The 12,758-nt window shown below is 31.3% G+C and overlaps 1 protein-coding gene across 7 annotated transcripts in view; it reads left to right on the plus strand.

Annotated features, from left to right (window-relative positions):
- Window positions 1–12,758, plus strand: part of LOC143225528 (FERM, ARHGEF and pleckstrin domain-containing protein 2-like) — a 94,086-nt gene that overhangs the window by 27,151 nt on the left and 54,177 nt on the right. For all 7 annotated transcript variants that reach the window (XM_076455148.1, XM_076455152.1, XM_076455150.1 and 4 more), the window contains exons 3-9: window positions 757–861; window positions 2,783–2,907; window positions 3,714–3,811; window positions 5,735–5,858; window positions 10,199–10,286; window positions 10,894–11,049; window positions 11,990–12,150. In XM_076455148.1, the coding sequence (XP_076311263.1) occupies window positions 757–861; window positions 2,783–2,907; window positions 3,714–3,811; window positions 5,735–5,858; window positions 10,199–10,286; window positions 10,894–11,049; window positions 11,990–12,150 (857 nt within the window). The remainder of the gene's footprint in view (window positions 1–756; window positions 862–2,782; window positions 2,908–3,713; window positions 3,812–5,734; window positions 5,859–10,198; window positions 10,287–10,893; window positions 11,050–11,989; window positions 12,151–12,758) is intronic.

Consider the following 12,758-nt stretch of genomic DNA (forward strand, 5'->3'; position numbering starts at 1 on the left):
ATGAATTCATAAAAGTTTAGTAAAAATTTGAATGCAAGTCAACAAATGTGATGATATGGCCTTTGACCTGTGACCCATCTCTAAAGGGTAAATTCATATATATGAAAGACAAGATCAACATACTTGTAGAACAACAGAAATCAGTAATGGTTTATTTATGCATACTTATTAACATACTCTTTTGTAATCTAATGGTATTCTACTTATCAGATATCTACAGTCTAAGATGAATCATTATCTAGCATTGTTTTCATATAAAATGTATAAATGAAAGATGTATGTCAAACTAGATTGTAATGATATATTTAAGAAACAACAAGTTAAACTAGATTGAAACTTCTTCTATTTTTTAAATAAACAATTGAACTGTTACTATACTTTTAAACAACAGCATTGGGGAAACTGGATAAAAGTTATTATTGCAGTGGAAGAACAGGCTGATACTGTATATACAGAAAATAGGACTGAGTGAAGCAGAATTACTGCTATATTTTGAAGAAACAGCAGTGGATAAATCTCTCTTCTTGTTATATGTATATATTTTTTGCATTTTAGGTAAATGTATTTACATTATAATGAATATTTTTCTAATTTTTCTCAGTTTTCTGTTGGAAGCAAGTGGAAATTCATTCTTGCATTCTTAATTTTTATTTATATTTAGTCCCTTGTTTACGATGAAATACAAAAATGAATTTTGGATTTATGTTACATAAGCTTAGTACAAAGCAACACTTAATTTTTTTTTTTTTTTCACAGTATAAGGCAACAGGAAATGTACTGTTTGACCAAGCTTGCAAGATGCTCAACCTGTTGGAAGTAGATTATTTTGGTTTGGAGTATGCAGACTCTAATAATACAAAGGTATGTGAATGTTACTTTGAGATGTGATTTCTCCACTTTTGAAAAAAAGCACTATTTTAAACACATAATACAGCATATGCATTTGTAGGGAGAGGGTATGAAGATTAATAGGAAGATATGTACAGAGATGCAAATGCTCTGCCAGTTGTAGTTTTTGAAATATATTTTGAGGAAATATCTGTTGAATTACCTAATACAGTATAAATGATGCCTGAAAACAGTTTTAGCAGATCATACAAGTTGCATCAACAACAGAGCTCTCCATCTAATCACAATGTTTTTAAAATATTTAGGAGTGGTTAAAAGATTTATACACTGGAGATTACATTTATATTAAGATATTCTAACAGCATATGCATTTCTTTGGCTTTTTGTACAAAACATGAATTTGTAAAGTTTTAAAAAAATAGATAAAAAATCACCTTTAGCATTTTAAGTACTCTTAAACATTACAGGCAGTGTGTGTGTTTAATATTTGAAGATGAAAGATTTGGTAAGTTATTTTAAGTAATTTTGACAATTAAGGAAATAATTATCATTTAACACAAAGTTCTTTGTGTAATAGTTTTGTAATGGAAAATAATATCAATTCCCTCATCATTCACCACTGTAAGATTTTTTTCATTGGTGAAGAACTGAAAGAAGGCTTAAAGTAATATAAGAGGTTATGGTTTTAAATGCAATCTTAGGGACCTTAGTCATTATTGAGTTCTGAGGTTTTGTTATAATTTCAGACAACTTTTTTACTCACTTGTAATACAAACTGTAGATCCCATCATTCCTTTTTAATTTTACTTGTTATTATTTTTTTAAAGTCTTAAAAGTTTAAATTAATAAACTGCATTCTGGTACAATTACAATTATTAAAAGATAAAGCTATCCACCTTATTGGAATTATGATATCATCAAGTAGTTAATAGTTACCAGACCATATTCTGTTTTGAAACATGTAATAATTGTTTAAATGGTAAAAAAAAATTCAAATTTTAGTGTCTAAATAGGATTTGCAAATTTTTAAAATATGTACTAATAATACTTCTTTTTCTTCTACTTCACTCAAGATGTAATAAGGAAAGTGTGCTATTGTATCATTAGGCTTATTAATGAAATCGTTATTTATATACATTCTCTCAATTGGTTAAGTTTTTCCAACTTATTTCGTCTATTTTTGATAAATATTTTATTTTCTATATTTGTATGGTAATCAAGTGAATATATAGTTTAAGTCAACTGATTTCTTATTTTAGTTCTGAAGATCTTTCAACTTGTTTTTCAGTCTTTGAGTTTCTAATTTTATTTTATTTCTAAATTCAGTAGTTTTGTAATTTGTTGATATTCTTAAATTGATATTATGATATAAAATAATAAGTAATTGATAAGGAATTTAATGGCAATTTATTGTAGAATATCCTACTTGCAAACTAAAATTTGATATCAACATCATTTATGCCTGTTCTCTCTTATTTTCAAAAATGGATGTTGAATTTTGCTTGCCTGCACAGCTTTTTAAGTGTGCTACAGGATTAAGCCATTGTAAATAGGAGACACACAAATGCTCAGACAGACACCACAGTTTAGAATATATCTAACATAGCCTCCACCTTCACATTTCTTTTAAGTTCATAACCCAGACAAAGGATAGGTTTGTCAGCCTGTATAGAATAATTAAAGCTTTTAAATTTTGTAATCTTTTAAATACTTGGGAATGAATTCTGGTAGTAAAATGTGAAAATGTTAATTATTAGCAAGGTATTTTAAAGGTTGAGTTAACCAACTTTTTTTTTACCTAGCTAAATATATTTTAATATCTATATATCATTTACTTCTGCCTGTGTGCCATGGAGATAATCACTGAAATTCATTGCCGTTATCTTGTAACTATTTATGTGCACACATTTTAGAATTTTATTTTATTTATCAGTATTGGCTGGACCAAGATAAACCTATATGTCGACAGCTGGGGCTGTCTCTTGTTAACCCTGTGATGTATTTTCGTGTTAAATTTTATACTCCTGACCCAGCTCATCTGGAAGAAGAATATACAAGGTACATTTTATATATTGAGTATTGTAATTACACATTTATTTTCTAATTATAGATTGAGTGGTTTTGAGGAAAGTGCTATATGTATGTTAATCTTTTGTCATAGTTTGTAGAAAAGTACACTGTGTAGTGATTCTGAAAAAAACAACAAAAGTTGTTGTCTTATGCTGGATCTTTGAATCATCAAGAATATTATAGACCTTCTGTTTATTTATTAATTATTTGTCTAATATGTCTTTAGAAGAGAGCTGCTTGAATTGTATTGACACATAATGATCTGGTTAGGTTATTTTAAGTGTTAAGTGTTATTTTAATTAATAATTGAGTTTGGAACATATCAAACAAAAATATCAGTATATTTTGTTCAGAAATTTTTAGTATGCTGTTCATTAATGTCACTCTGATTTGGTTATGTTACAGTTTTATTCTGACACTTCCATATTATTGAAATGCTATATATGTAAATAAAACAATAGTTTGTTTCTTTACCTTGTAACTAAATACAAGTCCTGTAAAATCATGGGTTCATGTAGGTTAATAAGCCTTTTTGGTGCACTAATTCAAAATCATGCAGTACATATGTTGTAAATTTATATATATATATATATGTGTGTGTGTACATGCTTGCAGAATTGCTAGCCTTTTGTCTTTCGTTTCTTAAAAAAATTGGATCTTGTGAACCTCAATAAGGAAAAGTAGGATACCTAGTATCATAAGACTCAGTTTAAGAATATTTTGTGAAGGATATTTTATATATATGTTAGAATATCTGTATCCATTCTTATGTTGTTATTTATATTTCCCCAAAGGTATCTCTTTAGTCTACAAATTAAGCAAGATCTTGCCCAAGGAGCATTACAGTGTAATGATAATACAGCTGCTCTTATTGCTTCCTATATTGTTCAAGGTAAGAATTAGGTTTTCCATTAAACTTCAATATCTGATTAAACAATATTATATTTCTTGTGCGCACCTTTTATTTTTCATGGCTAAATATGAGATCAGGTAAGAATATTGTTCTGTTTCCATACATAAATATTTATGGTATTTTCAGTGTTTGTCTGCCATTATTGGAGTTGCATTAACATTTGTGGAAGTTAATACATTGTTGCTTGGTTGTTGAATATCTTAAAAACATATGTAAAGACTGATTTTATTATTTTTTATTAGTAGTGTTTGAGAAACTGTTGAACTTAATTTTCATGATGGATTGATTTGAATTATAATAATTCCAGATTTTGTATGTGAATCATGTTTAAACAAATTATGCCAAGTTGTTGAAGATGATTAAAATGTATGAAATAATGTATATTTTATAACACCATTAATTACATTGAACTTTTAATCTGTAATTTGCTCCATAAAACTTATAAGATTAGTTATTAAATTTTTTTTTCTTTCTGGTTTTAGATAGAACAATCTTTATTTTATTTTGATTTTATTTCTCTGACAATTTTAAAATGTACCTGAGATTTATAAGCTACAATTTTTCTTCTCCTCATTCCTGCATCTTAAAAGTTCTAAAGTAGTTGTGTGGGTTGTTTGATGGAATGTTTAGAGCTTTGTAATGTAGGATTTATTTTATTTCATTGATTTGATTTTATGGATCAAATTGGCAACAAATGGATCATTACAAATAGTCTGATAAGACTAAAATAAATTTTGAATTAGTACTATCTCTCTCACTTGTAGCTATCTCGAATTTCATTTGCCCTCTTGGCACTGGGAAACTTTTTAAAAGTGTACCAATCTTTCATACCCTTATATGTTTTGTGTCATTGCAGCAACATGTGCTGATTGTGTGACCACCCTCTATCTGTCCCATTGTGCCCTTTATACTATTAGTGTGGCACAATCCTCACTTTCTCGATTGGCATTTTTGTGTATAGATGTGTGTTTTTTATTGTGCTTTTAACACTAATTAATATCAGTTTGAAGTTCAACTTTCTACTCATTTGTTTTTGAAATGCTTTTGTTTCCTGAATTTTACTTTTTCATAGGAATCTGAGCTTCTTATGGCAGTTGACCATTTTCCTGCCATAAGCAGATGGTGGTTATAACACAAGGCTTCAGTATAAAGTTTCTTGATGTCTACTGAGGAAGCACAGACTTCCATGTATTCCAGTATTCTATTTGTTTCCACCTCACGTATCTTATCTTCTTCACTGGGTGAAGAGTAAACCTGTTCCAGTGGTAGTGCTATACCTCACAAATGTGCCTGGTATTTTATTTGTGGCACAGCTGTTGTATTTTATAGTGGTTACTTTCTGTTTGATTTTTTTTTTTTTTTTGCACCTTCACCTTTCCAGAGTGGGGTTCTAGCTATGGAGAAGAAGAAATAGTACTGTTTCAGAAGTTAACATTTTCTAACACTGAAAATGTATTTCTGATAATTACCTCTTCTCATTCACTTTCCACCCTTACTCCTCAGTGATTTACTGATGTCTATTTTTGGGTTTGTATAATCCAATTCTCAAAAGTGAGGATAATATAGAGAGCTCAATGAAATGTATGGAGGAGTGTCTCACAATCAACACATGTTGCTACATTGATGCAAAAAATATATGGGTATAAAAGACTGATGAGCTTTTGAAACATTTACCAGTGTCTGGAGGGCAAATGAAGCTAAGCTATGGACGAGAAAAGGTAAGTATCTATTGGAAATACATTTTCAGTGTTCGTCATCCTGTCTGTTAGGTACCATTACATTTTGCGTTTAAACTTGTTTGATGTAGTAAGTTAACTTTTTTTTAATTCCATCTGTGACCTAAAGAATTGCCATAATTTTGTTGTTGTTCTTTAAACTTTAGTAGTATTTTCTTCTTTCTAGCTGACTGTGGTGACTACAGTATAGATGATTACCCAGATCACACCTACTTATCTTCATTCAAATTTGTACCTCATCAAGATGATGAATTAGAATGGAAGATCATGGAAAACCACAAGAAACATGTGTATGTTAAATAATTAAATATTTTTACAAGTTGGATAAGTAAGATTTGGCATGAAAGTCTGAGATTATCTCTATTTATCATTTTATCATGATGTATCTTTCAAGAATAAACTTGTATATATGTTCTTCATGTGTGATAATCTGCTATTAATTTGTTGACTATATTCTACTCACTCTAACCATCTCTATATTGCACATATTTTTAGTAGATACTAATCATTTTCCACCTTACTTGTCAATTTTAACCCGGTTTCTTATATTTGACCTGTTCTTCATTATTTATTTACTTGATTTGCATGTTATTTACATATTGTCATGTCTTAAGTATGTTAACTCAGTAGTATACCCACTTCTACAAGCATCTGTCTGTGCAGCACCATATTAGTTAATTGTTTGCATTATTTTGATTACTTTAGTTTCGTTTCATGTACATAATTATAATTTCCTAAGTATATATATCCTGCTTCATCTTGTATCTTATTAATTCTAACCATTTGTAACTTGTACTTTGTCCAAAATAACCAATTTTCCCTTGTAACTTGTCCAGCTAGCTGTGTTCCTCCTGTGCTATGTTTGCTTTAGCTATCTTCAATATATTTTGATACCACAATTACCATTTTATCTTGTAATTTGCCTGTCATAACCATTTACTCTTCTATGGCCAGTTTGGTTATCTTGTTTACTTTGTCTTTAGTAGCCAGGTCTCTCTTGTATCACATCCTTGATGGCCAGTTCCCTCCTTTACCTTTTCTATGGTAGCAAGTGACCTTCTGTAACTTGTATAATAGGGTTTTTCTTTCTCTCCTGTACTATCTCTATTAGAGTTGGGTAGTTAATGAAATTTACTAATCAGCTGATTATTGGGCTCATTATTTGATTACATTCAACAAGTCTTATATTCTCATATGAGATTTTGATAGTTGGAATAATTGAAGATAGTAATGAAAGTTTCTCTTCTCTATCCATCTTAGCATTGATATGAATGAATATTACCTCGCTTGCTTCAACCTTTATACCCCACTATATTGTCCATTGCAATTTAAGTCTTTTGATTGTATTCAACATTGTGACTCCTATATCAGATCCATATATAAATATAAGCACCATATTATTACTTTCTATTTGCATTTCCTGATGACAGAACATTTTTGCAATAATTTTATGTGTTTGCTGTGGGTTTTTATACAAATTGTATAACTTTAGTTATACCCATGCTTTGGACAATTTTTTTTCAAACTGGTTCATTGAGTTTTGAGATTATCTCTTTTCCTTCCTTTCAATTTAAAAAAAAATCTGAGACATTTCTGATACGAATTCTCACATTCATGTCTCTGATATGCAGTCTTCTAATGTGACCTATGGAATTTAGCATTGCTTGAGTGTCAGGAGTAGGCCTCTTTCAAAGAGGCAGAATTGTACATTAGGTCTGTATCTTCTTCTCTAGGTTCAGAGATAGTGCATGGGAGGGGGGGGTCAGGGGCAGACTGGTGAGAATTTGGACTATATTATATTTTTGTGGCACCTTCCCTTGTTCAAGTAGCTAATCACAAGCCTTGGATGGACATTCTACCTCTTGCATTTTTTTTGCAACTAGTACATCAAGTTTGTAATGCCTTGAAATTTTTCCTATGGCTTATGACTTTTTTCTTTCTTTATAGGAGGAAAGTAATTTGGCTGATTAACTAGTCTTTCCACCATTACCAGACATTGCTGTACATTCTTGAAGACCTGCAAATCAATTGAGTAAGGCTGTTACCATCCTTGTCCTTCCTGTTTATCAGATCAACATGCCTTAGCTTTCCATTGCTTAGAAGACCCATATTTAGATTCCAAGAGGTTGGATGAAATTTGGGATTCTAAGCTTGATGCCATTAGTCTTCTTAACCTCTTTCAGTTTTCTAGGATTCAACTGTCCTTGCAACAATCTTGCATATTTTTTGCCACTGTTTTCTGAGACTTTTACAGATGGTCTGCTCAATTTTCAGAGGATCTTGGTTACTTATTTATTCTACTTTGATAAGGTTATCAGCTTTTGTTCTCTTGATTGGTTTGTTGCTGGAATTTGTTGGAGAAAGATGCCTCACTTGAGGGCAGTCAGTTTCCTTCTTTGGTTCTTAGAGGATTCATAGAAGTTCCTTTTCTCAGACATTTTATTTTTGCAGATATTCCAGATTTCATGGAATCTCGGGCAGATATCACCTATTGTCATTTTTTTTTTATAGACACAGGCCTTCCACCTTTCCCAGTTTTCTAACTGATGGTTTACTATGTTTCCCATTTTGTTTTCCATACCCCTTGTGCCTGCTCCACATTTTATGAGAACATGAGGGAAATTTCACCCTTATCATTGATAAGGTTCTGTCTATTGGGAGTTTGGTTAAGATGGTTTGAGTCTTTAAGGGAGAATCTTCACCTCCCATTAGAGAGTTGATCCTTCATTTTACATCTCCTTCTTCATTGTCTGCCATAATAGTTATCTTTCCTCATCCCAAGGATCATCTTACATCCAGTCATTGAATACAAGCCATCCAGGATCTTCTACTCAGAGAAACCATAGTATGTGTCAGCTCCTCCCTCAAGGTTATTTTTTTCTATAGGTTTGTAGTAACAAAAAAGACAGGATATTGGCAACCTATCATTGACTTTTCTTGCTTCAGTTGGTTCTTCCAGCCTTATCAGTTTACCACAAGAGTCATTTTTTTTCCATCTGGTGTCACTTTGCACCTTATTTATTGATGGTAAATTTGATGTTGTGAATGCATCCCTTCATATTTCAATCATGGAATCTTCATGTTTGTATCTCTGTTTTGTGCACAAGAGACAGGTTTTTTGAGTTTCATTCTTTACCATATGGCCTTGTGTTCATCCTATATGTCTTTTGCTGGGTAGTCAGATCCTTTCCACGTCATCTTCACTCAACAGACATTTACATTTGCCATTATATCCACATTTCTTCTAGTGGAGCTTAGGAGTCCTTACCAGTCCCAGTTTCCAGTTGTTGGAGCTATGGATATAAATTTATTCTTCCTGAGTGATGCTTGAACTCATTATCTCTCTTGTGGAGAAGAGGATGAAACTGTGTCCTCCTACCAATAACCCTTGATGGTTTCTCCAGGTGTCTGGAAGATGCAGGACCAGCATATTTATGAGTAAGTCTCCTCTTAATTCTAGTTCAGCAGTAACTCTACTGTTCAGTTTGATTGTATTTGGCTCCTTTTTTTTTTTTTTCGGTCATTCTCTTCATTTCAATGATTATGGAAAATGGTGGCAAGTTTCATAATTCTGAGTTTGGTTTGTTACATTTTGCACTTCAGGTTGGGGTGAGGATTTCTACACTTTGGTGTTACTTGCTCTTTTCATAATTCTGATGGCTTGACATGCAACATTCTGTAACTTTCAGATTGGGTTTCATTAATATCACATTATCGAACAAGACCAAGCAATACAGCTGTACTCATGTCATAGGCACTAAACTTTGGATCTCAGTTTCGATCTACGGCCCTATGATTCCAAAGATAAAACATTGGACCTTATCTGCCAGGTTAAGGCCTAGACAGATTCATGTTCTTCTAAAGATGTTAGAATTTAGCCTCTGTGGCTGGTTGGCCAATATTGCCTAAGAATTGGGTATAATGTGATCTAGGCAAAGAACATACTTGTTCCAGAGATAGTACAGGCTCCAACGGTGTACTATTGCCACACTTCATTTTTGTACATCTCTTTTCTATGCAGTAGCTTTCTTTGAGGACCTTGCTTTTACTAGTCCCTTGACTTAATCAACATGGATTCCTAGCTGAAGTGTGAGAGGAGCTAAGTGTTAAATCAGGTATAAATTTTGTATCTTATGTCATAAGGGAAACCTTTTGTCAATGCTGAAGAATGACATGCAATACAAGGAGTGTTTTGGAGTTAACACTTTTCTGTATTTCCAAGAATACTTACCTCCTTCCTCACTCTTCTGTCCTTCCTCCCCATAACATGGCTGGTCTCAAGTCTGTTAATTTGGACCATCTCAAAGAGTAAACAGGAGGTTATAACAGTGAGCTTGTATATGGATCTTGTATAGGGGATGAATTGACATAGGTGGAGAGAATCACAAGATTTAAATCACTGTGGGCAATATAGTGGGGTATAAAGGCTGGAGCAAGCAAAGTAAGATTCATATCAGTGCTTAGATGGGTGGAGAAAAACTTTTGATAGAATAAAGCTAAAGTTTAAGGGGAGGTAATTATTGTCTAAGATATATTTTCAATACAGTAAAATGTTAACATTCATATGAAGTGTAGTGTTTATATACTTGCATTTGTTTTTTAGTTTAATTTAGTTTTTCTTTAACAACAGAGGACAATCACCAAGTGAGGCTGACATGAACCTGCTGGAGACTGCTCGACGATGTGAACTGTATGGGATAAAAATGACTCCTGCAAAAGTTAGTAGGAACTTTTAAAGTATAATTGTAGAACACACAAAAGACTGATATTACATAAAGGCTTATATACACAGCCAAGATGTGGTTTTATGATCCAGTTTTTACATTAAATTCATGGTGGTTGATTTTCTAAGAAAGATTGAAATCAACAGTCAAACTCCAAATTTTCAATAACACATGCAAAATATATTATTAGTAATAAATATTGGTTATATTAAAAACAGCATGTTCTAAACATAAAGAACATATATAAAATATTTATATATTTTAATGAACTAATTATACATTATATAATTGTACACACCCATGCACACATGCACACACACTGATCACTTAGTGACTAAGAATTGTAATGCTTTGTAAAAGTGTTAAGTGTTTAAAAACAACATATAATTTGTGCATATACTGTGACTTTGGTTTGCTACTTATTTCTGTGTGGTTGAAGAATTGATAATTCTCTCTCTCTCTCTCTCTCTCTATATATATATATATATATATATATATATATAATAAAAAGAAGAAGAAGAAAAAATTAAACTCATAAACTTAATTTATATTTTTTGTAATTTTAAAATCAGAAGTGCATAAAATTGCAATTTTATTTCAGGATCATGATGGTGTACCACTTAATCTTGCTGTTGCTCATATGGGGATACTAGTATTTCAGCACTCAACTAAAATCACCACCTTTTCTTGGGCAAAAATACGAAAGCTTAGTTTCAAGAGGAGGAAGTTTATAATAAAACTTCATCCAGAAGGCTCTGTAAGTATAATTTTTTTTTCTTTCATTAGTGTACATTTCACTCTTTCCATATGTATTCTGTATTTTGTTTTTAGTGAAGAAGAGATAAGCAGTATGAAAGTGAAGAAAAAAGTATGATGATGTATAATTTTCTTCAAAATTAAGTTTCTATAAATTTCTCAAATCAAGAACATGAACATAGACCTCAGAACTTTGTTGGTTAGAGTTTATTGAAGGTCAATAAATCATGTTTTATTGTTTAGATTAAAGGCTATAAAAATTATACTTAGTAATATCTTCATTACAATCAGCTACTTACATTAAATTCTGTACTTCTCAGAGGGATGGTAAATAAATTTGTGTGGAGGGCAGACCTAGAGAACAAATATTGCAATTCTTGTGATAGGGGAGTTTGATAATTTTTTTTTTATATATATTTCCCTATAACATTCATAACTTAAAACTTAATTTATTAACAACCATAAATGTTGTGTGGTTAACATAATACAGTATAGACAGGCCAAATAGGGAAGAGAACAAGTAAAGTGATACACAGAAAAGGATATTTAGCATTTTGTTTTGTTGTATTTTTTTTCAATTAACAAATTAAAACATACATACTATTAAAATTTGGTTTATTAACTACTTTTTGATACCAAGTTTATTTGTATAAAATGATAATAAAATAGCTTAATTAAATTTTCAATTTGACTCTTTAAAGGGTTGTGAACATGCATACTTTAATCTACCCATAATGAGAAGGTTAATGGGTAGTGCTGAATTTCTTAAAGCCACAAAATAAAACAGCAGAACTAGTTGGTTTGAAAAATCATTTTATTTATTGTCTGCTTCATTTTCTTGAATACTTAATATTCATATTGTGCAAAAACTGAAATTGTGGTGTACAGTTTTATTTTAATTCAACTGGCATAATTGTCATTTATGTTTCCTCACTATACAGGGTTTCTACAAGGATGCTGTGGAGTTTTTCTTTGAGGGGAGAAACAGCTGCAAGAATTTCTGGAAAAAAGGTATAGAAAATCATGGGTTCTTTCGCTGCTCAGAAGTCCGCAAAATGCCTCGCCAGAGAGCCCGTATCTTCAGTAGAGGGTCTTCATTTCGGTGTGTTGAATTCACATTTTCAGTAGAATCTCACATGATAAATTTGGTTTAAGTTTTCTCATAATACCCAACAAATGTTGTTGAAATTCTAAATGGCAAAATATGTAAGGAAAACTTGCTGCTTTCAGTAATTATGATTAATATTTCATGCATGTATTCACTCAACCCTCTCACTATGTGCAGGTCATAGTGCTCATGTCAAAACATTTTAAAGGGTTATATTCAAAGCTTAATTGGACTACTTTGTTATAATGGAATATGAATAATCTTGAATAAAATTGTAGTTAATAAATCAAGCATTGATACAAGTTCTTAATTTTATGAGGATTATGACATTTGCTCTCTAGGTATCCTTTCTTCTCAAATTTATTGTGCATTCTAACATTGTTAATTACACAGGCAAAGAATAATTTTTATAGCCTTCAATCTCATGTGATTACAGAACCATAAGATAGAAAATCAGATTCTTCTTTCCATGCCCATGATCTGTCACACTGTGTTTTACAAAACTTGCAAATAGTCTTATCTAACATTTAAGACTATTATTTATAACCAATAGAAAGAAAAAGTTTTTTCTATCAAATGATATATTATATTGCATTGTTTTC

The sequence above is a fragment of the Tachypleus tridentatus genome, chromosome 9 (genome assembly GCF_004210375.1).
Source record: "Tachypleus tridentatus isolate NWPU-2018 chromosome 9, ASM421037v1, whole genome shotgun sequence".
Lineage (NCBI taxonomy): Eukaryota > Metazoa > Arthropoda > Merostomata > Xiphosura > Limulidae > Tachypleus > Tachypleus tridentatus.